We start from the raw sequence: 23,915 nt of genomic DNA on the forward strand, positions 1-23,915 counted from the left end.
ATTGGCTCACACAGCCACAAGAGACATCGACTCCTGCTGCTGTCAATCACAGCCAGTAAGCCAATGAGGAGCAAGTGGGTTGATGGCTGAACCACACTGTGTGTGTGAATGGACAATGCCCATTCATGAGCGTGGCTCGGGAGCAAGCCTGCTCAAGTGCCCCCATAGAAAAAGGCTTGCTATTGGGGGCACTCGGCTGGGGGGAGGAAACTAAGCAAAATTTGCAAAATTGGTGTCGGAGGGGTTATAGACTCTAGGCCGGCCTTCAGATTTGTATGCGTCTAATGTCCATATCTCCTGAGGGTGGAAGTATAACCTAGGCTTCTTACCATAAAGCTGTGTTCCTCAATGGATCATTGAGAAAATTAATCTGGATGTTATAGGTAATCAGAGCAGTTCCTCTTTGGACACTGTGATAAGAGAGAGTGATATAAAAAAGGCAACTCTTACCCGTATCCAGCCAGGAATCCAAGGCTCTGAGGACTGGCTTTGTCATTGTAAATTACAAGTTCGATATTCTTAGCACAGCCATTGGTCCCACAGGCTGGGTGCCACTCTTGAATAACCCACCACTCTGTCACCTGGCCTGATGTGTTGTTAACAGACAACTGCTGCAGTTTCAGGGTTAGATTCCGGAAGAAGGCATATTTCTCAATGTCTTCTGGCTTCTCGGAAAAGTCTAAGGAAAGACCACATGGAGGTGAAAAGGATTTCCATAGTTTTTATACAGTCTGGCAGTAAGGAAAAGAAGCATACATCACAAGACTGTGAATGTCAGCTTCCAACTGAGCCTTTGCACTGATATTTTGCCATGTTTGCTGTGTGGCAATTCCTCTGAGATTTGGCTGTTATCATAAAGGTTAATATTACCTGTTTTGAGACGGTGAGCAATTTTGGCCTCAGGCCCAGCATTTGCTCTGAGATGCTTTGGTAAAATGTCCTTCAGCATGCTAAAAAAAAATAAATAAATAAAGAAATATTATTACATATTGTACCTGGCGATCTGCCATAAAAGTCTTTGACAACACTCTGACTCTGACTCCCAACTGTGCTCCTGCATTGTCACCCCGTCACATGGGCTTCTGATGGACACTACCAGGCCTGGTTGCCACCATCAGGAAATTTCTTCCGAGAAATAGCATGTAGCCATTAGTGGAGTGCCCCAAACACCTGTCTGCTGAAACTGAGCCCCTCAAGTCAGACTGTCCTCAGCTTCCCTTTTGCATTTTCTCACACACTTTGGCAAAGGTGGATGGCAATACAATTTCGGCACAATCATTCAAGGTTTTTGGCATGCTAATGGGTGTAGCTGCACTATGGCAGAGCACAGACAGACATGATTGTTAACACATCATTCCTGCTTGTAGACACCCTGTGCTTTAGTCTTGCACCCGGCTTCCTCTACAAAAGGACCGCTCAGAGCTGCTCCATCTTCCATTACAAGACACTTGGTTTGGGGGGGGGGGTTAAATGCCACACTACACAGATGTAAAACTTAAATGCACATACACTGGCTCTCTTCTTTCTCCTCTCAACATCTGAACAATCTGGTCGCGGGTTTCTGCATCATCATAGCACGCTGTATGTTTTCCAATGCTCTCTGCGCTCTTTACAATAGATGCATTCCTGGAACAGAACACAATAGTCATGGTACAGTATACACAATACAATTCCTGGCCTGGTTACACACTGTAGCATTTAGGGGTAGGTCATGAGATTTTCCAGCTTAGTGAGCTGTTGATTGCAGCATTGTGTCCTATAGAGACATGTCCATCCTGCTAGAGGGAAGGTTCTGTTATCTATTAGGGTGGCATGCAGGAAAATTCTGCTCGTCCCAGCAAATGATTGCACATGCCCCCTCTGTACCTGAGGATGCTCCAGTGAACATCAAAGTAGATATGAGTGGATTCAGAGAGCTCCTTGATCATGGCCTGTCGGCTTGCCGGGCTGATGGTCCAAAGAAGGCTGGCATTGCTCTTTATTTTAGCGGTAACAATGTCCTCTGGCATGTAATTAACTATAAACTGCATGGCAGACTAGGAGCAGAAGAAAACATATCCTGCATCAGATCAATTGCTCTCAATGAAACAAGACTTGAAAGGGCCCCCTCTTCCCGAACTTTATGCGTGCATGCTGGCAAGGTATAGGCTGGCAGGGATAAATCGTATGTAAAAGAAAACTTAAAAAAAAACACCTACGCAATACATTTCCTCATGTTTAATCCCTTTAAAAACCCTGCCAATAGAGAGAAATATACATCTACAGTGCAGTAGCCGGACAGGTGTTCATCTATCAGAAATGCATTCAGCTCCTAAGCCCTGTTGTGGGCTGACAACACACATCATCTGAGGACATCCCATCATCTGAGGACATCCCATGTTGTGGACATATTGCGGTGTCAACCCTGTCAAGTGTCTCTTGCAAAAGTATTCAACAACTCCAACTTGTAGATCTTACAAAATAAAGGCTAATCATTTTGTAGTACAAGATGGATACTTGGAAGGCTCCTTACAGAAAGTGTGCAGAAGCCACAAGACAGCTTTGCATTTCTAACAAGATCAATAGGTGTCCATTGGGCGACACAAGAATTCAGTAACAGTCGAGTTATACTACTGCCTGCAGGGGACAGGGACTCTGGCAAACTCAGAAAAAGTTTCAAGGCAGCCCCCCATAACCCCTCCACTATTGGACATGCCTTGGTTTTTTTGCTAGTGTGCTGGAAGGTTGGATACCCTTCTCCAGCTCCACTATACAAAAGTCTACTTAATTTTGCTGGATTTGTTTTCTTGTGCTTTTTACCCTTGACAATGTCAATCCAGAATTCTGTGATAGGCTGCTATTTTTTTTTTTTGGTCACTGCAGTCCAGATCTATTGCCGCACTGCTGCTTGAGCAAGTCTCCACATAGCAAGGGGTATGTTTACCATTATCTTTGGAGGCCATATCCGGAACCTGCTGGACTGGATGTGCAAGACTAGCCTGCTTTGGACACCAGGCTCTGCATGTTGGTGCCTTCCAGACCTAAATGTGCTCTACTGGTTAGCCACAGAGTGCTTTCTGATGTGACTCAGTGGAGGAGATTTACTAAAATTGGTGCACACAGAATCTGGTGCAGCTCTGCATAATAACCAATCAGCTTCTAGGTTTTATTGTTAAAGCTTAACTGAACAAGCTCAAGTTAGAGGCTGATTGGTTACTATGTACAGCTGCACCAGATTCTGTGTGCACCCGTTTTAGTCAATCTACCCAAATGAGTAGGTATGGTCAGGCTGTAGTATCAGGACCTACCTCCCTGATACATTGTTGGGCAACTTTGTAAGGGCCTTATTAACATTTCAGTTTCAGAATCCCACAAGACTCCCTCTAGGGGAGGTCATTTTTGAGCCATCTGCAAATGGCGCAGATTTATAAGGGATTGTTTCAAATATGACTGATGCTCCTATAGAGCCCTCTGTGGCACATGCTACCCCTCAACCTTGCCCCTCTTTTGAAGGACCATGTGACCCTAAAGGTCAACAGTTGTCTTCCCTTGTAAGGACCTGATCTTTTTAGGGTCTTTCAGAAGCATCTACTGCTGATCAAAGCAATGGACCTTATGTTCAGCTGAGTGCGGTTTTCTTGGCATCTCCACCTTGGAACACTCAGGAGACCCGCCCTGAAAATGGGGCTCATTTCATGACTCTTGATGTCTAAGCTCTTCAAATAGTTGCAAGATATTCAAATAGTCTCTTTGGATCAAGAAGTTCCAGGCACAACCTTTCAGCTTTTAGCAGGAGACAGGACTGTTCTTTCCCCCTGCCACGGGAGGTCTTATTTGACTACTGTCTAACCCTATCTGGGACCTTCCTCTGATTCCCCAGAACAGCCAGTTCCTGCTTTATCAGGTGACTCAGCAGGGAGTCAATATTCTAATTTGATCATGTTTGTGAACTTTTCCTGCGACATGTCCCTATGCTGGACAGCAGTCTGTGCCACTTTTGACTGCACTGTCTCTACTAGAGAGACAAGGCATCACCTTCTGAGTCTCCTCAACTGAAGGGTGAGGGTTCATTCAACTCATGACCTCCTTCCTCATCACAAAATCTCCTTTTCGCTGCTTCTACAGCTTAGGAGTGTTAGGCTTGGGTCTCCTGTTGACCAGCTGTTTTTTTCATTGTACTTGCTTGCGTTCCAAACTTTGGGGACATGTTTTTCCATGGTGTTGGCCCCATGAAAATTTGCTGTTGATCACTTCTAGTTAGTGGCCTGGTTTTCTCCTGGTTTATTAGTGTTTTATTCCACCTAGTTTTATGGGATCGGTGGTTGGCTCTCCAGTCTCTAATTTGTTGGGGCCCGTTTTTGCTCCAGATGGAAGCTTGGCCTTGGTGGTGTTTCTCCAGGTCTGGAACCCCAAATTGATTCTCAGTTTCCTCCTCTTGATCGAGGCAGTTCACCTTTATTGCAGTTGGGATTCACCTCATCTAGCCTTATTTCAAGCATTGGTCCTTCACATGTCTCTAAAATGTGGTTGACTTCCAAACTCTGTTTGGGCTTGCCTGTGGTTATTGAACATCCCTCAGACTACTTTTGGGTGCCTGAACTGTTACTGAATTCCCGTGTCCCTCACAAAGGAGAAAATAAGATTTTTGTACTTGGGATAAAGTAGTTTTCTACAAGTCCATTGAGGGACATAGGTCCCAGCCCTTTGTGTTTCATTATAGCCCTGTGTAATTCTTGCTCACAATATTGAGGCATGCACTTATAAAACATATAAATCAAAACATTTTCAATTACGTATTTAGCAAAGCAAAAAGAAAGCAAATAAAAGAGGTTTATTTTAGGGTTTAAACGTACTTAAAACTACATGCTCCTTCTTATACCTTGTAGGGACTCTACTGAAGAGGTTTATTTTTGTCCCAGTTCCTGCAACTTTTGTTGCCTTTTTCAATGCCAGTTAACAGTCTTACTCCCACCAATGGATTTTACATATTGCTAAATAAATTTCCGCATATCAATGTGCACTCACAGGATGTAAGGCGTAACTGTATGTCAGCTGATCATACGCTCCCTGAGAGAAAGGGACCAGGTTCTGCTGCTGGGCACTCATAGTAAACAGAGGCTGAAGAGATCAAAAGAGAGCAAAAAATAAAACAGTAAACATTTATATTTAATAAAAAAATTATTACTAGCGGTACAGGAATCAATGTGCCTGACACCCCCCCCCCCCCCAAATCCAAACATTCTCTGATAATGGTCATCAAGGTTGGTGGCAGGGAGTAAAGTTGGGTGCAGAAACAAAGGTATCATCCAGACTGTAGACTCATTGAGGGACATTTCCTAAAACTGGTGCAGCTTTGCACGGTAGCCAATCAGCCTCTAACTTCAGATTGTTCAATTAATCTTTGACAATAAAACCTAGAATCTGATTGGTTTCTATGCAGACCTGCACCAAAAATTTAGCACACTCCAGTTTTAGTAAATAACCCCCATTGTAATTTATGTAGAGGAACCCTTTAGGCTGGAGCTGAATCACCTTATGCGGTTTGCTTCTCCTCTTTGCAGCAAACGTACATAAGTTCAAAATCCATTCTTAATACTTTGCACAATGCCTTCAATAAAGACTTTCATCAGTAACTTTTTATGTTGCTTTGCTCCGAAGCTGGTGGGGCAGTATGTAAATCTGTCCCAAATAACAGCTGCCACTCCAGGTCATGTGGAGGTTCCTCAGTTGGTCCCTTTTGCCTCAATGCCTGCACTGCTATTTTCTGAACTCTCCATTATCTGAGCAAGGTAACAGCAGTGTCACTCCTGGGGCTTTGATACTGGGACAGAAATCAAAGCATGTTTATTGAAGATACAATACCGTCATGTGATATTCAGTACATCCTTACCTCATAACCACTAATGCTTATCTGAATGGAGACATCCAAAGGCTGATTGGTCACTCCAGCCACAGATTTCACCAGTGACATAAACAGGAGTGGGAACCAGACAATACAGATGAGTGCAAAAATAATAACTCCTCCCATTCCATACTTGACAATTTTCTTTTTCTTCTGTCCTGGGGGCTCTGGGTATTTCTGAAAAGTTTACAAACAAACATGAAATGATCTTCTTGCATGTAGGGCAAAGCAACAGGTCCAAATAACTAAAATATTTCTCCATTGCACACCAATCCATTCATCCACAAGCAGCAAATCAAAATAACTAGTATTTCTAGGTATAACGGAGCATGTGACTTACTACCCTTCCTCCTATGTGGCAGCTCTGGTGCTTTCTGATAGGACACTCAGGAAATCAGTGCTGTCACATGGGGCAGGGTGAGCGTCTTCTGCCCTCTGTAAGCCCCAAGCAAAAGTATATAGTATTTCTTACCATCTCTCCAGCCATTAAACATATAAAAGGTTTGGACCACCTATTTTTGACGTCCATTATTGATCATTGACACCCAAAATTTGTCTCCAGCAAACAACTTTGAAACCATCCATTTAAGTTAAGGAATAAAAGCAATAAAGCCTCCTGGATACATACCAATATGGCAAGCCTGCAAGTGTCCTAATCTACCTGGTTCATAAAAGAGGCTTGAGGGAAATACACAGGTGCCTTTGATTAATTCTTTCAATACATTTTAATTAAACAGCATCAGCATGAAAGTCACTGACTGGAACAAGCATGTAGCCAGAACTCCGGATCTGAAAACCCGTACAGATTCATGACTTGGAGGGCTTAAAATTGCCATGACAGTGTTGCATTTTTTAATACTGTTGATAGTGTTGCATTTTTAGCAGGCAATCGGCAATGTCAACATCTAGGTCTTTTCACACAATCTACACTTAAAGCACCAAATGAAGCTTGCCAGCTCATACACAGAACGTTTTCAACCTATTTCACCTCATCAACGAAGGTCAGTTCAGTGTGTAACACATCATAGATGTACAGATAACAATAGGTAAGATGTGGATGGGTGACACACACATTTCTCTTCAACACCAGTTACTATCAGTCATCATCCCTGATCTGTTCTTTTCATACAAACTTCATACCTTCTCAGATTCCCTCCAGCACTTCATAATGAAGATATTGGCATAGATATCCTCCACACAGATCCAGCTGGACAGGCTGAGAGTTGTGTCAGTCCATATCCAATCCATCACAGCCCTCATCTCAGTTAGGAACGGGACCATTCGGAAACTGTATGGGAAACAATGGTACAAATATAACCTCATTTCTAAAAAATAAAAAAGTTATATAAGCATATGATATGTCATTTCCCAGAGTTCAAAAGGGCCTCGTAGTTGGAGAGTGCAGGAAAGATATCGGTTGCCAATCAGCTCCTCAAATATTAAAGTAGAACTAAAGGCATTTTGGATAAGCCCTGTCCGGTTCTTTTGTCATCGTGTCCCATTGGGGAGATTTCACTTCACATAGTCATAACAGAAAGTGAGAGGAAATCCCTCAACAACCCAAAATTTTGCTTTTTCTTTTACATTCAGTCTTGATGATAAAAGGTAAATAGGACAAACAGGGTTAATCTTCATACCAGGTACACAAAGAGCAATAAAAACAGCTTTTCTAATCCCTCACTGCTCTATTCAAAACAAGTTTTGCCATCAGTTTTACTTCAACTTCCATATCTTAGTTAAAGCTGAAGCCCACATCAAACATTTATGATCCACATAATGATGAAAGATATGACTCATTTGATAAATGTCTGTGTTTGTCTTTATAAGAAACCTGTCAAGAGAGAAATACTTAGTCTGCCTTTGCTGACCTCCTTCTTAAAATGCAAGTTGAGGAGCTGTTATGTTACTGATCGACTTTAGTATCTTCTATATAATATTTTCTGTTCAACCTGTCTTGTGCTGCTGGCATCCCTACCAGGCAGCAGGGCCAGATCCTGTTTTTCCTTAGATTTCCTTGCTAACATTACTATAGTTCAGCATAAAAACATTTTAGGACCCATTCCAGCCTGTGATTGGACAGTGAAGCAGCAACACATTGTTAGGAATATCGAACCTCAATTCAAACTGCTGTATGCAAGGGATTATAGGAAGACAATGCCAAGACATATTTGTGCACTTTTGCCACTTGCATGTTTTTACACATTTTAATAATGTTTCAACAGGTAAGTTGAATAAATAGTGGCATTTGCATTGCTGCCTGGAGCAAAGAATGAAAAGGAGAATCTGATTGGATGTTTAGTGTAACAAGCAGATCTTGATTTACATATTGTGGAATATAAGCAATTAGTCTCATCGAAGTTCTACTGACATTAGATCTGAAGCTATATAGGTTCAGATGCCCAGCAGAGTATAAAAGGGTTTGCTATATCGGTTTGATCAGGCATTAATATTGGGGTAAATAGATAATAGAGATTTCCGCACCCCTGGAAGAGGAAGAGGTTGATGCAGTTGTAACTCTTTGTCAGAAAGTTTCCCAGGACTCGGTTAGGATAGCCACACTTGATCTGATATGCAGACAGTCCAAAATACAAACACTTAACAAAGTACCATAACTGGGCAACGTGATTGGTGTTAAATCTCCTGCAAAACACAAACGTGAGAAGGACAAAGATGACACAAATACTGTACACAGCATTAAAACAAAAATACTCTGATGCAGTTCAGTGACCATGAATGACACATGGCTCTCAGATACCTGGCTGTCCTCAGTCTATCTCCATTATCTGCTTCCCACAAGCAAAAGTAAGCTATTCAGGCATTGCATAATTTACAGAATCTGAATAAACAGTCAATAGCATTAATAAATACATTAATTACTAACCCTTTATAAACTAGCAATATGAATAAAATGCAGACGCCTCGAAATTATTACCTTTAAACATCTTCACAAGCTTCCAAGAATCCTTCAGACTTGTACATTGTAGTTGCATTTTAGATTTGTATTTAACAGTTTGGCTGGAGTGGCCCTTTATAAGTCAGGCCTGGACATATCAAAGAGCCAGGTCAGAGGGTCAACATTATAGCAGACGGTGCCTGGATTGTTTGAGCTTTATTAAGCACTCCCTTGTCAGGTCCAAAAACATGCTAAACTGGCATTCTTAAAGCGGAGTTTCACCCAAAAGGGGAAGTTCCGCTTTAAGGCTTTGTCTCCCGCTCCCCATTAAAGATTGGCACCTTTTGGGGAGCGAATTTGCCAAGTACCCGCTCCCACTTCAACTGCGATCACCTAGGCAATTAGAAGCAGAAGTTGTGTCCCCTCCTTCCTCCCCATAGTCTTCTGGGACACGTGACAGGTCCCAGAAGACTACGGGGCCATTCACAAAGCACAGCGCTTCTCGCGCATGCACAGTGGGCACCCGGCTGTGAAGCCGCAAGCTGTCACAGCCAGGTGCCCACACTGAAGATGTCGGCGCCAGGAGAGAAGACGGCCGTTGAAAACAGCTGTGGTGAGGATACCACTGGACCGAGGGACAGGTAAGTAACTGTATTTTAAAAGTCAGCAGCTACAATTTTTGTAGCTGCTGACTTTTATTTATTTTTTTTTTAGGTGGAACTCCGCTTTAATAAAATATCGGCTGACAGAGGTAAATACCTTACTATATTTATACAAGCTCCCTGGAAATCCTGAAACTTTTATAGTGTCCCAATGTGCATCTATGACACTTGCTATTGAAGTTAGGAGCTGGCCTGCCCCTATAACAGGCAGTTTCCTTGACCCTTAGGAAGGTAAGGCAGTCAGGAGGGGGTTGGCTAGCTCTCCATTTTTTGGAATTTGTATTTTCATCTGACAAAATATTAATAAAACCATGGCGATGATGACTTGATATAATTTTTGAGAGTATTAACTATTATAATATAATAGCGTTTTTTCACTTTAGTATCATCAATTAGAATACAAGAAGTAAACCTGTTCTTTGACAGTAGGGATGATGGGAATGCATTGTGTCACCATACCTTTCTGTGACTCCAGGTAGGATAAAAAACATCCAGAAGTGAATCCCAAAAACCAGGACAACCTGGAAGACACACTTGCCGAACATGGTTTTGCGCAGATATATGGCTCGGTCAACGATCATGGTGCCGAACTGTAAGAGAAGCATCACTAGAAAGGCTTCAGGTACCTGGTCCTCCGACAGAGACTCAGTGATGTCTGCTGCAGCCGAGTGTTTCTGCAAATAACTACAGGCCATCAGTTTTTATTGACGGGATTTTTCCCAAACAGTTAAGGACATGGGAACCAGATGTGCCAAAGGCACAAACAAAAACCAGATATAATACAATCTATAAATAGGTATTCTGCTACTATCGGGGGGCGGGGGTGTTTTGACGAAGCTGTTCTGGAGTTACCACATTGAAGGTTAGGGGCATGACTGCACAATCTGAAAGGGATGTGTGAATAACAAAACTAGATGTACGAGCAAGGTTGCCAATCATACACATTTTTAAAGTTAGTTTGTACAGGAAAAAAAAAAAAGCCCATTTTCGCCTGTTCCTTAATGTCCATGGGAACAAGAAAGAGCTACCAAAATACCCTTAGTATATTAGAAAGCCTGAAGCAGAAATCTTGTTGCTAAGAGGAGACCAGAACATTTTATTTCCTTATGCACTTTGATAAATAGGGCGGTAAATGTCGAGTAGTAGAGTAGTACATCCTTACCCCAAATGCCCAGTACCCAAAGATAACAATAATGAAATTGATAACATCGACCAGAAACATGATGGCATAGACATCGCATACTGGGCTGTACTCTGGGTGTATGATATCATAGAAGAACTGTCTGATCGGCAGGTAGATTTGCAGCGCTCTGTGTGAAAGAAAACAGAAACCACTTCATATTAAAGCTCCATGTATGAAAGTTTCTGCTTCAAAAAAACAAAAAAAAAAAAATGTTCACAACTAAAAATTTCTCCCTTGTCATTTCAGTGCTTTTTTTGAAAATAAAAAGGAAGGAATGTGCTTGAGTGCTTGATTGTTTGGGGCCACATAGAAAGTGGACATGCTCCCAAACCCAAAGCTGACGTCTCACTTTTTCATGCACCATTTTTTCATTGCAGCTATATTCATAATTAAAGAAAATAAAAGTTTTATATTTGCGTGAAAAAAAAGATAAATAGGCTGACATTCTACTAAAACCTGAGAGGGGACTTATCTTGAAGCAGGACGAACAATTAAATCCCACTTGAACTTTTTTTAAATTACTGTAATGGAGTTGGGATATATACACAGTAATAAATATGCTGCTCTTTCAGTGTTTTTTTTTACATTGCCAAGTGCTGTAAGCAAGGTTTATATAAATCTCTGTACTGGCTGCATGAACGAGACTGAATGCTGCTCTCACACACAATGTGGTCTGACCGACCCTTGCTGCACCCTACTAATTTTTACTAGTTAATTGAACTATAGTATGATTTTGTGCAGATTTAAAGCTGCACTATCATAACTATTTAATCAGTCAGATGTAGGATAACTTTAAGAAATTTAAGATAGAGGTGAAAAACACTTAAGTGTTTTAAAGTGTTACTAAACCCCGGACCCCGCACTCACTATATCCGGTCTCCTCAGACCCGCATTCACTATATCCAGTCTCCTCAGACCCGCATTCACTATATCCGCTCTCCCCGGACCCCGCATTCACTATATCCGCTCTCCCCGGACCCTGCATTCACTATATCCGCTCTCCCCGGACCCCGCACTCACTATATCCAGTCTCCTCAGACCCGCATTCACTATATCCGCTCTCCCCAGACCCCGCATTCACTATATCCGCTCTCCCCAGACCCCGCATTCACTATATCCGCTCTCCCCGGACCCCGCATTCACTATATCCGGTCTGCCCGGACCCCGTATTCACTATATCCGCTCTCCCCGGACCCCGCATTCACTATATCCGGTCTCCCCGGACCCCGCAATCACTATATCCGCTCTCCCCGGATGCCGCATTCACTATATCCGCTCTCCCCGGACCCTGCATTGACTATATCCGGTCTCCCCGGACCCTGCATTGACTATATCCGCTCTCCCCGGACCCCGCATTCACTATATCCGCTCTCCCCGGACCCCGCATTCACTATATCCGGTCTCCCCGGACCCCGCATTCACTATATCCGCTCTCCCCGGACCCCGCATTCACTATATCCGGTCTCCCCGGACCCTGCATTCACTATATCCGCTCTCCCCGGACCCCGCATTCACTATATCCGCTCTCCCCGGACCCCGCATTCACTATATCCGCTCTCCCCGGACCCCGCATTCACTATATCCGCTCTCCCCGGACCCCGCATTCACTATATCCGCTCTCCCCGGACCCCGCATTCACTATATCCGCTCTCCCCAGACCCCGCATTCACTATATCCGCTCTCCCCGGACCCCGCATTCACTATATCCGCTCTCCCCGGACCCCGCATTCACTATATCCGCTCTCCCCGGACCCCGCAATCACTATATCCGCTCTCCCCGGATGCCGCATTCACTATATCCGCTCTCCCCGGACCCTGCATTCACTATATCCGGTCTCCCCGGACCCTGCATTCATTATATCCGCTCTCCCCGGACCCTGCATTCACTATATCTGGTCTCCCAGGACCCTGCATTCACTATATCGGTTTTCCCCAGACCCTGCATTCACTATATTTGGTCTCCCCAGACCCCGCACTCACTATATCCGCTCTCCCTCGGACCCCGCACTCACTATATCCGCTCTCCCTCGGACCCCGCACTCACTATATCCGCTCTCCCCCGGACCCTACGCTCACTATATCCGGTCTTCCACAGTACACAGAACATGGAAATGCAATTATTTTAGTAAATATAAACTGCTAAATACCTTTTCTCATCAGCAGTTAGAGCAGTCTTGTGACTTCTATCAGTGTCCAGCCGAGCACATGTTAAAGCTTGGAGGAGGAATGTTTATTTCTGCTCTAGGAAGATGCAGGACCCCTGACCTCTGTCTGGACCAGGGATAGGCAACCTGAGAGCCGCAGGACTAGAAGTTCCATCATGCCTCTGCAAGTCATAGCTGTAACTGTCAGTTTTGTAATCTTTACAATGCCTCATGGGAAATGTAGTTCCACAACAGCTAGAGAGACGCAGGTTGCCTACCCCTGGTCTAGACAGTGCTGACTGGCCCTGTGCTAATCACATGCACTTCTCTCAAGGAAAAAAAAACCCTCTCTAGCAATACACACTGAAATGAGCATGTGTAAAGTGACTCCACACAATATGTCTTATCTGGAGATAAGAGAAGGACACTGAAAGAAGGGGAGGATCAGAGAAGACAGGATTTAAACAGGGTTTTTACACAATGCAGAGAATTAACCCCATAGGTTCCACAGTGAGTATAACAAGCATGCTTTACTGCATATACAGACGGATTGTACTGTTGTGGGTTTAGTAACACTTTAAGCTTGCCTTGTGAATGTGAGGTCTTGCTTGTCCTCATCTTTGTGAAGTATATTACTGTTTATTATTGGGTGCTGTGACTATGCGCTTAGATAGCTAATTACTGTAATACTGGTGTTTCTGTTATGATGTAGCCAATAACAATATGGTATTTCAGTTACTAAGAAGGTGAGTACTAATGTCTCTATATCAGGGGTGTCCAAACTATGGCCCTCCAGGTGTTGAGGAACTGAAAGTCTCATGAGGCCTTGCAAGACTGACATCCACAGGCAAGACTCCATGAGGCAAAGGCATGATGGGACTTGTAGTACTTCAACTGCTGGAGGGCCATAGTTTGGACACCCCTGCTCTATATTCTGCTTCCTGTACATTTCTGTCCAATTTTCTACCACCAACACTTCTTTCAAACTGGTGTATGAGAAATGAATACAGGTACAGTGCAGGGCACCTACAAAGAATTATCAACAGTTTCAGGATTACATTTTCACTGCCAGCTTCTTTAGTTTGATCCACTCTTGCTTTAGTCTCTCTTTCAGTGACAAGCGCTTTTTTTTTGGGTTCCGCTTGAAGCAATTCCATCTGCTTTTGGGTTCCTTCTTTTGGTGTGTGCCTGGTAGGAAAACAAAAATGATGCTGCTAGGTGACCCTTTTTTTTTTTTTTTGCAAAGCCTCCTATGGAATTATAGTGATTAACAGTTATGTCTGTATGAGGAAAACATGGAGTAGTGCAGTTAGGGACGTTGGACATTTTGCCTACTTTCCTAATCTACATATGGAATCTGGGATCTGAGTAGAAGGGTACAGTAAAGACTAGATTCCAGACTCAGGATTATAGCCCAGCTGTGTGCCCTATTAAAGAGAAGAAAAATGAAGCTGAGATGTCATCATACATTGACTATATCTACATACATTTAAAAAAATGCTCAACAAAATCTCGAACATTAATGCTACTTAGAAAATAATAAAATAAACTCCCCTGAAGTATATTTAAAGCCAAAACATATTTTTGGTTTGTGTAAAGTGGGGAAGGGTAAAACATTTGCCTTTTTTTAAATTTCACTTTCACTTTTTCTTGCAGACACAACAGGAATTGAGAGGAGATCTCTCCAAAGTGAGGGAAAGTCCTCTCCTTAGGTGCCTTTGAGACATGTGTCTTTATTGGAAGATTCTTCACATTATTGTCATGCTCTTAGCAGTCAACAGAGTTAGAAATCTCTAAATAACACTTTTTGGGTGAGAAAAGTCTGTCTGTAGTTCCCCTCTATTTCTGTGTGGGGTCAATTCAAAAAAGAGGATTTCTTATTATTCTCTGACCATGGTCGCCAGGTGGAAAATAGGGATGGTAGGTCTCCCTAACAGGGACACAGCAAAAAAAACCTGAGAATAGTCCTAGCTCTTATATACCATACAAAATAAAAACTGATCTTACGTACATTTAACTTCACTGTCCTAAAACGTTATTTTAAAGAGATAAATTACATTTTTTGGCCTCCATAGGAAATCTAAAAAAATACGTAATAGAATGATTGTCAGCGACTCCTCAAAGTTGTATGTTTTACCTTCAGCAACGGCCTTTTGTGAGGATCTTCTTTTTCTAAAAACATTTTTTGAAGGATTCTGATGCTTGAAGAGGTGCCACGGTACAATGCCAGAATTGGTATCATCCTCGCCTTTACTGCCTCGTTTTTTCTGCCGTTTAGACTTTTTCTTCTTTTTAGACTCTGGCAGGCAGACTTCCTTGTTGTCCCACAGTCCATGGCACTGCATAAGACATTTATGGTTAGTGCCCCTGGCTGTGGTGGCTGTTGTGACAGTCCAGTGGTTGGGACGAGGTTTAGGAAGCACACCGGGACTTAACCAGTTAGGTGGTAACAAAGAGCAATTGTAATCCACAGTAAACAGCAGCCAATCTTTTACTGAATTTTTATAAAATTGAAAAAAAAAAATTTCAGCATGGAGTAGTTTTACAAATTCAAAGTCATGCTGTTACACTGCAAATTGCAGCTTTGCGCTCAGCAGAAACTGCACTGTGGAAATGTTTTCAAACTCTAAATGTTGGTCTCACCATTTTACAAGGAGAAGGAAAAAAAAATCAGGTTACTGAGTAGACTATATATAATAATTATGTTGTGATTGTGGAGAACATTAACCACCTGCCGACCGCCCCATAGCACAAATACTGCTACAGGGCGGCAGCGGTGCGCAAAATCATGTGTAAGTATACGTGATTTTGCATTTCCAGGTAGAGGGCGCATGCAACCCGTGCGCACGCCCTACCCATGCCGCCATTCGTGGCCGTGGCTGTCAATCACCTGGCCCCGGCCGGTAATTACTCACCGTGCCCCGTGATGTCTGAAATCTCTGATGGGAAGGAGGACTGTTTTGTTTACTAACAGTCCTTCTCCCTGTCAGCTGGGGCCCCCTAGTAAAACACTCCCTGCACACAGGTAACCCCTTGATCGCCCCTCATGTTAACCCCTTCCTGCCCAGTGCCATTAGTACAGTGTCAGTGCTTTTTTTTTTTTTTTGCATTGATCACTGTATTGGTGTCACTGGGGACGTTCGTTCCCCCCAGTGTCAGAATATCCTCCACAGTCCCGCTATAAGTCGCTGATCACTGCCATTACTAGTAAAAGTGAAAAAAAAAAAATCCCAGTATATATACCGCCATTTGTAAATGCTATAACTTTCACATAAACCAATTAATTTACACATATTGGGATTTTTTTTTTTTTGGAAAGATATGAAGAAGAATGCATTTTCGCCTAAATTTATGACGAAATTTGATTTTTTTTTATTTTTTTTTACTGGACACGTTTAATAGCAAAAAGTCAAAAATATTGTCTTTTTCTCAAAAATGTCGGTCTTTTTTTTTTATAGCGCAAAAAATATAAACCTCACAGGTGATCAAATACCACTGAAAGAAAGTTCAATTAGTGGGAAAAAAAGGACATAAATGTCATTTGAGTGCAGCGTTGCATGACCGCGCAATTGTCCGTTAAAGTAACGTAGCGTCATAACGCAAAAAATGGCCTGGTCAGGAAGGGGGGTAAATCCTCAGGAGGGCAAGTGGTTAATAGGAATCATATAAAAAGGTTATAAAGACAAACTAATTTTCAGACAAATGTACCCTCTTACCTGTCCATTAAGGTCTGAGAGGACAAACTATCATCTACTGTATCCCAACAATCACCCAACAGTAGGAGATACAAGGTGGAGCCACAAGCAACCTAAACTGGAGCATTTCCCCTGCAGTACCCCCTAGTGGCAGAAATACATATTTCTCATTTGAGAACTGCATTGAGAAATACAGTGTTACTTGAATCAGAAAGTTTTTATCGGACTGGTGGCTGAAAACAACAAAGGCAGTATATGTTGGAGAACGTTCTATTACCAATGTCCATAGTTCTGTACTTTATACAATCCAGGATGCCTTAAGTAGGAAAGACTTACTTTCAGAATAGAACGATGTAAAAACAAAGCCAGAAGTTGGATGAGGTCAAAATGGACATAACCATCTTTCTTTTCAATGCCAATTATGTTGGGTAACCGGAATGGTTTATCGGCATTCATGCTCCGGTACACTGTGGAAGTCCATGGAAAGAAGCCAAACTGGAAAGAATACTTGAGGACAACTGTAATCTATTCAGTTGAAAGACAAGAAAGAAAATGTACTCAAAAAATATTTAACCAGCTGGAGGAGAAAGAATTTAGCAGAATAGAAAATAGACATTATTAAAATGTAAAGTGGACATACACCTTTTTATCATCTCAGCATCTGTGCCAGTTTTCATGACCAGTGTGACCATACGTATTACAGTCACTACAGACTTTCTGATTGAGCAGTAGCTCATTACAATTTTTTTTATAGTGCAATTAATAATGGATTATTTTACACAAAAAATTCCTACATATATGGGACAGCCAGCAAGCTGGAAAATATCTATTGGCCATAACAAGCACCTACCAATGCTGGACAGCCTTGTTTAGGTCCTTGAGGAGTTCTGAAAAAAACACAATGCTCACCAATGACATGGAAAATGTGTCCCATGGCCACTCTTACTGTGGTAATCTGAAATAGCTGTATTAACTTTATTTTTGGTCACCCCAAATTTGGAACAATTTGGAAGATTTGTGAAAAACAGGAGTTGATAAGTACCCCTGGAGTCTGCACCCCTGGAGTTGATAAGTACCCTGGAGTCTGCACCCCTAGAGTTGATAAGTACCCCTGGAGTCTGCACCCCTAGAGTTGATAAGTACCCCTGGAGTCTGCACCAGAGTTGATAAGTACCCCTGGAGTCTGCACCCCTGGAGTTAAGTACCCCTGGTGTCTGCATCCCTGAAGTTGAGTACCCCTGGAGTCTGCACCCCTGAAGTTGATGAGTACCCCTGGAGTCTGCACCCCTGGAGTTGATGAGTACCTCTAGCAGTCAGGTGCTCACTACTGAACAAAGATCATTCACCTTCTGAAAAATGAACAGAAAAATCTCTTGGTCGGAGCTCCCAGTCTTTTACAACTCCAGCTGGTACTTGATCTCCTATGATTGTTCAGGCAAGGGAAGATATCATAAAGGTATCCATGTAAGGACTGCCAAAGCCTAGGGGGACATCACTTTGGAACTGCATTGTCAATGAGCCAGTGTATGGATGACTCCCTGCATTCAAAGCTTACAGATACCCCTCACGCACACAACAGGCAGGATGAAGACACAGTTGCTCGAAGCCCATATTAGTGTGTGTATGTAGTTCTAAGACAACCACTTACAATAACTCCTGCACAATACAGCCATTCAGTCAAGAATGAGGAGCTGACAGTGCCTGGGAAATATTTTTATGCATCATACTCTGCAGTACTGTCACAAGATTTTTTTTGTTACATTTTCTTTTTTTTTATTATTAATTTTAGTGAAGTTCCTTTTCACTGTTAAATCTAAATAACATTTTTTGTACAGAAATTAAAAATAACCCATTAGACATGAGCACTGATGACAGTATGCAGATAGTGAAGACCAAGATACAGACCTCAGTGTAGATGATGGCAGTCATCCAAAAGCGTTTTGTAGGCCTGGGTACTGACAGCATTGCCCAGAGGAAGATGAGGATGGGCAGGACTAAAGAGAGGATGGAAGCAGAAACCATGTGGTTGAGAATGATAACAAAGTAACACAGCATTTCGGATTTGGACACCATAGTGTTATAAAGAGCAAAGCTAAGACGCAGTGGACGAGGGAGAGTCTCGTAAAACTTGTCTGACTCTTCCAGCTCCTCATCATAAAACATCCTGGAGGAACACAACAATGGGGAGAGATCATTAGACATCTGTGCATACAAACCTCTGAAACACATATTGAACTCATTGAGGAATACGTCTGACATAACTAGATCAATTTTCAGAGAGAATGTTATCTGTATTATAGCCAAACCTTTTCCACCCCATGTGTTTGTTGAAGATTCAGGCTGCCGATTCCTCAGGCTTTCATGTCATCATTCACTAATTAAGCCCTCACCTACATTCTGACCTGTCTAGGTTTGTCCTATGTAGATTGTAGGCAGTCGGACTGAGCCAGGACCACATTCTATTTAGGCCTCTTGCTTTTTAAGACATGCTATCAATGAAACTTCTTCAGAATGTCTCCTGCTGCAACATATATCACTGTGCACCTTTCCCCCTTAATATGTCTTATACTGAGATATTTCCATTAGACATCTCTCATGAAGAAGAGTTCAAGAATGATCAGACAAGACAGGAACATTACTGCTGTTCAGACTCAAGCCAGGTGGTACAAGGTGATATGTCTGCAGCAATAAATCTCATTACAAATGCTTGCATCTCTCTGCAATTGATACCACAGGAACATTTTGTAAACAGCACTATGTAAGCTGGCATTCCATTTAATGAAACATTGCTACAAATTAGAAAATATCATCTTAATTCTGCCTAAAAAGAGTCACTGTGTGAGTTACTTCATGAGAAGCTTCCTTACTTGTTGAGCAGAAGTTCACTAGCAGTCAGACATTGGGGAACATCTGCAAGTGGTCTGCTGCTTAAGGAGTCCTCAGCTTCTGAAGGCTGCTGGTCTTCTTTACAGATAACTGTGCTGTAAGAAGGTGGGATCTCTGTTCCTGTGTGCTCAGTCATCTCTGCATCCCCTTCATAGTCACCATCACCTTCCTGATCCAAAGCCAGTTCATCTGCAAGGTGCTCAGGACTGCGAATTGGAAGTTTTCAAGTTAACAATTGTCACACCAGAGTTCTAGCTAATGTTGGTATGTTAGCTGTGTGTTAAATGTTCCTAAACCAAAATGACAATTGGGATCCATAAACTTCAGTGACACAGTTGTGACAGGCTGAATACACAGATTTAACCTGTGATTTTATCCAACAATAAATGCCAGTGTGATGTGGGGTATGCTGTAGCCATGGTGGAAACAAAACCATTTTTACTGGTTTTTAGAAAGTTTTAGTGACATTGTGCATGGTGGCCCATTGTCTCATGTGTATTAGGTGATTCGGTTTTGATCTCAGTGCATACTTTATTTTCTTATGTACTGTGTAACAATATATAATCCTCTGGAAAGTGTGGAGTGCTCTGTAACAAAGTGATACAATTTGCAGTAATGAGTGAAACACAAATCTTAGAACATAATGTTAATTACGGTAACTCCAGCTATCTACTGAAGTTAATTTTTTTTTTTTTACTTTCTGCCTATGCAGCTTCCTCCTTTCCAGTTCTGAAACTCAATTTACCTTGAATCCGAGCTATCCACAGAAGAGGCATCAAATGCTTGCATGCGCTGAGGAATCCGACGTTTTGGGCTCTCTATGGGGTATGAAGGTTCTTCATAGGATAGAACTAAGTCCTCTGTAACACAACTGACAATGCAAACAAAAAAAAGTCAAGGAGTGTTTTATAAATGCAGATTTTATTTCTTCCCTACAACTGCAGGATTTAGCCCCACCTGCTATGTCTCCAACCATCTGAAAAAAAATCATATGCAATATTCAGCGTTCTTAACTAATGGTAGTCCTAATCAAAAGGGCCAAAGTGGCCTGATTTTTGCAAATGATGCTTGAATCAGCTGCAACTGTTGTAGTTATTTTACAGTCTATGCCCATGCTAAGGCTTCCAAAAGTTGGGGAGATTATTAAAAATTACAATCCTGCTGAACCTCATTTGACCAGGGAACGCGCATGGTGAGAGGACTGCTTATGTTCACAAATGGAAATGCAAAGATATGCCTACGCTTCATGAATGAGAGGCATAGTTGGGCACATAGCAGCTAACACTTCTGCTTGCCCCCTTTTACTGAGCTTTGGAAAAAAAATAATTCTTCAATATTTTGCAATGCTTGCAAAACTAGCCCGTGTGTATGCCCACCATTGCTATTTCTCTGTACACTAGATTATTACTATACAGTCAGATTACCTGGATACATTGCTGTCCTGAGACCGCTGAGACTCCACACTGAGGATCTTACAGATTTCAAGCCTCTTGGGAGGAATAGTCGCCTCTTCAATGTGACTGCTGTGTTCTCCTTCTTCACTAGATAAAGTGTGAGTCCGAGATAGCTGCTTGGCCTTATAATACTCCGTTATACATTCCTGTGAGGCTTCTTTACCCTGAAGACAAAAGAAAAAAAAAAAAGGCTCTTGAAGAGGTTTTTAACATTCCATTGATTTAGATGATGTAGACTTGTCTTTTGCTGAAAAGGGTCCAATGCTAAATCAAATGACCAGTACCAAGTCATTGGTCACATGATCTCTGCCGTGTACTCTTGGTGAACTGATATTCAGGCAAAGCCAGCCATTAAGAGGCTTCTCCTGAACAGTTTCCATCAGAATTTCTCTATCAACACAGACCACATTTCCAGGTACGTTTTTACCCCTAAATTAACATTCCTTCACATCATACAATTAGAATATTAAATAACTTGGGCAGCACAATGGCTTGTTGGTTAGCACTTCCACCTGGCAGTACTAGGGTCGCTGGTTCGAATCCCAACCACAGCACCACCTGCCTGGAATTTAGATGTTCTCCCCGTGCCTGCGTGGGTTTCCTCTGAGTACTCAGGTTTCCTCCCACACTCCAAAAGACATGCTGGTAGGTGAATTGTATCCTGTCTAAATTGTCCCTAGTATGTGTATGTATGAATGTGAGTTAGGCACCTTAGATTGTACACCCCTTGAGAGTTAGGGACTGATGTGAATGTACAATATATATGTAAGTAAGAGCGCTGCGTAAATTGACACCGCTATATAGGTACCTGAAATAGATAAATAAGATTTATTTTTTTTTTTCATTTTTTAAGTACAGGTTTATTAAAAGGGTTGGTAGCTGAGCTTGCCCTTATCTGAGCCCTGGAGATTCCTAGGCATAGTATGTTTAGAAGTCACCACAAAGAGCTTTTCTCTATGCTGATTACTGGTATCAATACTGATTGCTGAACACATAGAACACTGTATACAGCAGCCAACTAGGCATCAGTAAGTATATGCATCTGCATTCACTTACAACAAATTGAGATGAAAGGACAAATAAAACATTCAGTATGACCCACCTTGTCCAGGTTCCTCTGCAGCATACAACGTTCCATCTTCAGCACTGTGGCAATGTCTACACTGTCCTTGCAGAAAGCATTGAGGGTTTCAATGGTGTCATCTGCGAGAGCTTGGATGAAGACCCAGGAGAACTTGACAATATTGATAATCCTCTGAATGATATTCTCTGCCATACAGATACATGCAAGCAACAAGTCAGCATTGTGTACCTAAATATATGACTAGAAAACCACAGTGTTGTTATAATCACTTACCCGGCCCTTCTGCATTATCTTCCTGGCTTTCTGTCTCTGTTTCTTCATGCTGAGATTCCTCTGGCTTCCCTTTGTGAAAACAGTAATACAAATTGAAAACAAATACATAGAAGCTGTAATTGCTGATTTTTTTACCACTGTGAAAAATACATAGGCTCTAATTTGTGGTCTTTTCCTGAAACCAATAGTTGCCTGTTTGTCACTGACTGAGAAAAAGTTGAGAAAGAAGGCATTTTGTCTTTTCTTTAACTTTCATTTGGTACAATCTCTATCATCATGATACTTCTTTCCATATCAAATGATTTACTGACTTACAGCAAGCAGACAGGAGGGGATGTCAAATTTACAGATGTCACTGGTTATATGGACAATTTGTTCCTTTAGTTCCAGACTCCATTAATCAGCAATGTTGAAGATAATTTACCTTCTGGCTGTTGCTTTTCCATCTCCTTGCGGATTGTAATCTCATCATTCTTCCGCAGGTTTAAAGCAGATTTAGAGCTGGTGGTCCAGGCTTCGTATGCTAACTGAAGAAAAATCACAGACTGTGAAATTGTGTGTCTGTGTCTGCTGCAGATCACTACTTATTCTTGGGGGAAGATGTGCCATCTGTAACCACACTTAAAAATATTAATACATATAACTCTGACAAATACAGGTATAATGTTAGGACAGCCAAGTTTCTGCAGATTTTCTGGCCAACTGGCGATGAGATGGCAGCAACCGCTTTCCTCCTCAATCACAGAACTCGGTGAGTCTCAAGTCTCACAAGAATTCTTAATACAAGGAGGGCACATGAAACAAAAATTAACATTTTCTATATTATTTAGATGTACAAAAATAGAAGCTCCCTTACACAGTTTATTACTTCAAACTGCCAAGAGAAGAAAGATAGAGATACAAAGAAAGACAAAGAGGAGGAGAATGAACTCCTCACATGGAGAAGAAATTGAACCGGATTTTGCCATAAATGAAAAAGATATAGGCTAAAAGTTACAATGTTTATTTTTCAACAGTAAACAGTCTTTTTCCCAATGCTATCAAACCTGATGGTAAGAACGGTGTATGCTGAGCATTCAATCTGCGGTATCCAAACTATCCCTTAAAGGTATATTTTTTCACTTCAATCTTCTGAGCCTTTATTGGAACCTTTCAGAGGCAGTTGTTTTTATATTTCTCTATATCCAGCTTGTGAGCCCCTTTACCAACCATCTAAGGTGTTTTTCTGTCCGGGTACTGCTCTATATACCAATTGTTCATCTGAGTCATCTATGAAATATTTGGTAAATTGCCTTTCAATAATTTTTGAGTTTTTTATATGATGTATATCACTTGTAACTTGCATTGATCTAAATGTGTTTTCCTGTGCACTCAGGGTACTTCTACTGTTGACATACTGTGTAATCACCAGGATTTGTTGTTGTAGGTGTTATATTTAATATCTCCTGAAGAAGCCTGAAATAGGCGGAACATGTTGAAAAATATTACACCTGATACATATTACTGAACAAGTATTACCATTAGGTTTGGTATACTCATGTCTTTTAATATGAGATTTTTTACTGTTGAAAAATAAACATTGTAAGTTTTAGCCTATATCTCTTTTCAAATTTATGGCACCCTCAAAATCCCGTTCAATTTCTTCTCCATGTTCATTCTCCTCCTCTTTGTCTTTGCATCTCTTCCTTTCTTCTTCTGGTATTTTGATAAATTTTGGGATGTGGTGCCGTTGAGCTCTCCTCTGAATCCAACTATTCTTG

At 41.8% G+C, this 23,915-nt stretch overlaps 1 protein-coding gene across 1 annotated transcript in view; it reads right to left on the reverse strand.

Annotated features, from left to right (window-relative positions):
- The window catches only part of LOC149440423 (piezo-type mechanosensitive ion channel component 2-like), a 48,066-nt gene that overhangs the window by 5,459 nt on the left and 18,692 nt on the right, over positions 1-23,915 (reverse strand). The window contains exons 17-36 of the mRNA XM_089658619.1: positions 22,580-22,682; positions 22,156-22,224; positions 21,901-22,067; positions 20,769-20,962; positions 20,090-20,215; positions 19,326-19,550; positions 18,364-18,622; positions 16,795-16,983; positions 14,901-15,102; positions 13,822-13,951; positions 10,599-10,746; positions 9,896-10,110; positions 8,363-8,521; positions 7,022-7,169; positions 5,870-6,058; positions 5,005-5,097; positions 1,867-2,036; positions 1,510-1,626; positions 871-950; positions 451-679 (exon numbers count right to left, since the gene is read on the reverse strand). Of these exons, the coding sequence (XP_089514745.1) occupies positions 451-679; positions 871-950; positions 1,510-1,626; positions 1,867-2,036; positions 5,005-5,097; positions 5,870-6,058; positions 7,022-7,169; positions 8,363-8,521; positions 9,896-10,110; positions 10,599-10,746; positions 13,822-13,951; positions 14,901-15,102; positions 16,795-16,983; positions 18,364-18,622; positions 19,326-19,550; positions 20,090-20,215; positions 20,769-20,962; positions 21,901-22,067; positions 22,156-22,224; positions 22,580-22,682 (3,212 nt within the window). The remainder of the gene's footprint in view (positions 1-450; positions 680-870; positions 951-1,509; positions 1,627-1,866; positions 2,037-5,004; positions 5,098-5,869; positions 6,059-7,021; positions 7,170-8,362; positions 8,522-9,895; positions 10,111-10,598; positions 10,747-13,821; positions 13,952-14,900; positions 15,103-16,794; positions 16,984-18,363; positions 18,623-19,325; positions 19,551-20,089; positions 20,216-20,768; positions 20,963-21,900; positions 22,068-22,155; positions 22,225-22,579; positions 22,683-23,915) is intronic.

The sequence above is a fragment of the Staurois parvus genome, unplaced genomic scaffold (assembly GCF_062004578.1).
Source record: "Staurois parvus isolate SC_StPar_1 unplaced genomic scaffold, SC_StPar_1.0 ptg001087l, whole genome shotgun sequence".
NCBI lineage: Eukaryota > Metazoa > Chordata > Amphibia > Anura > Ranidae > Staurois > Staurois parvus.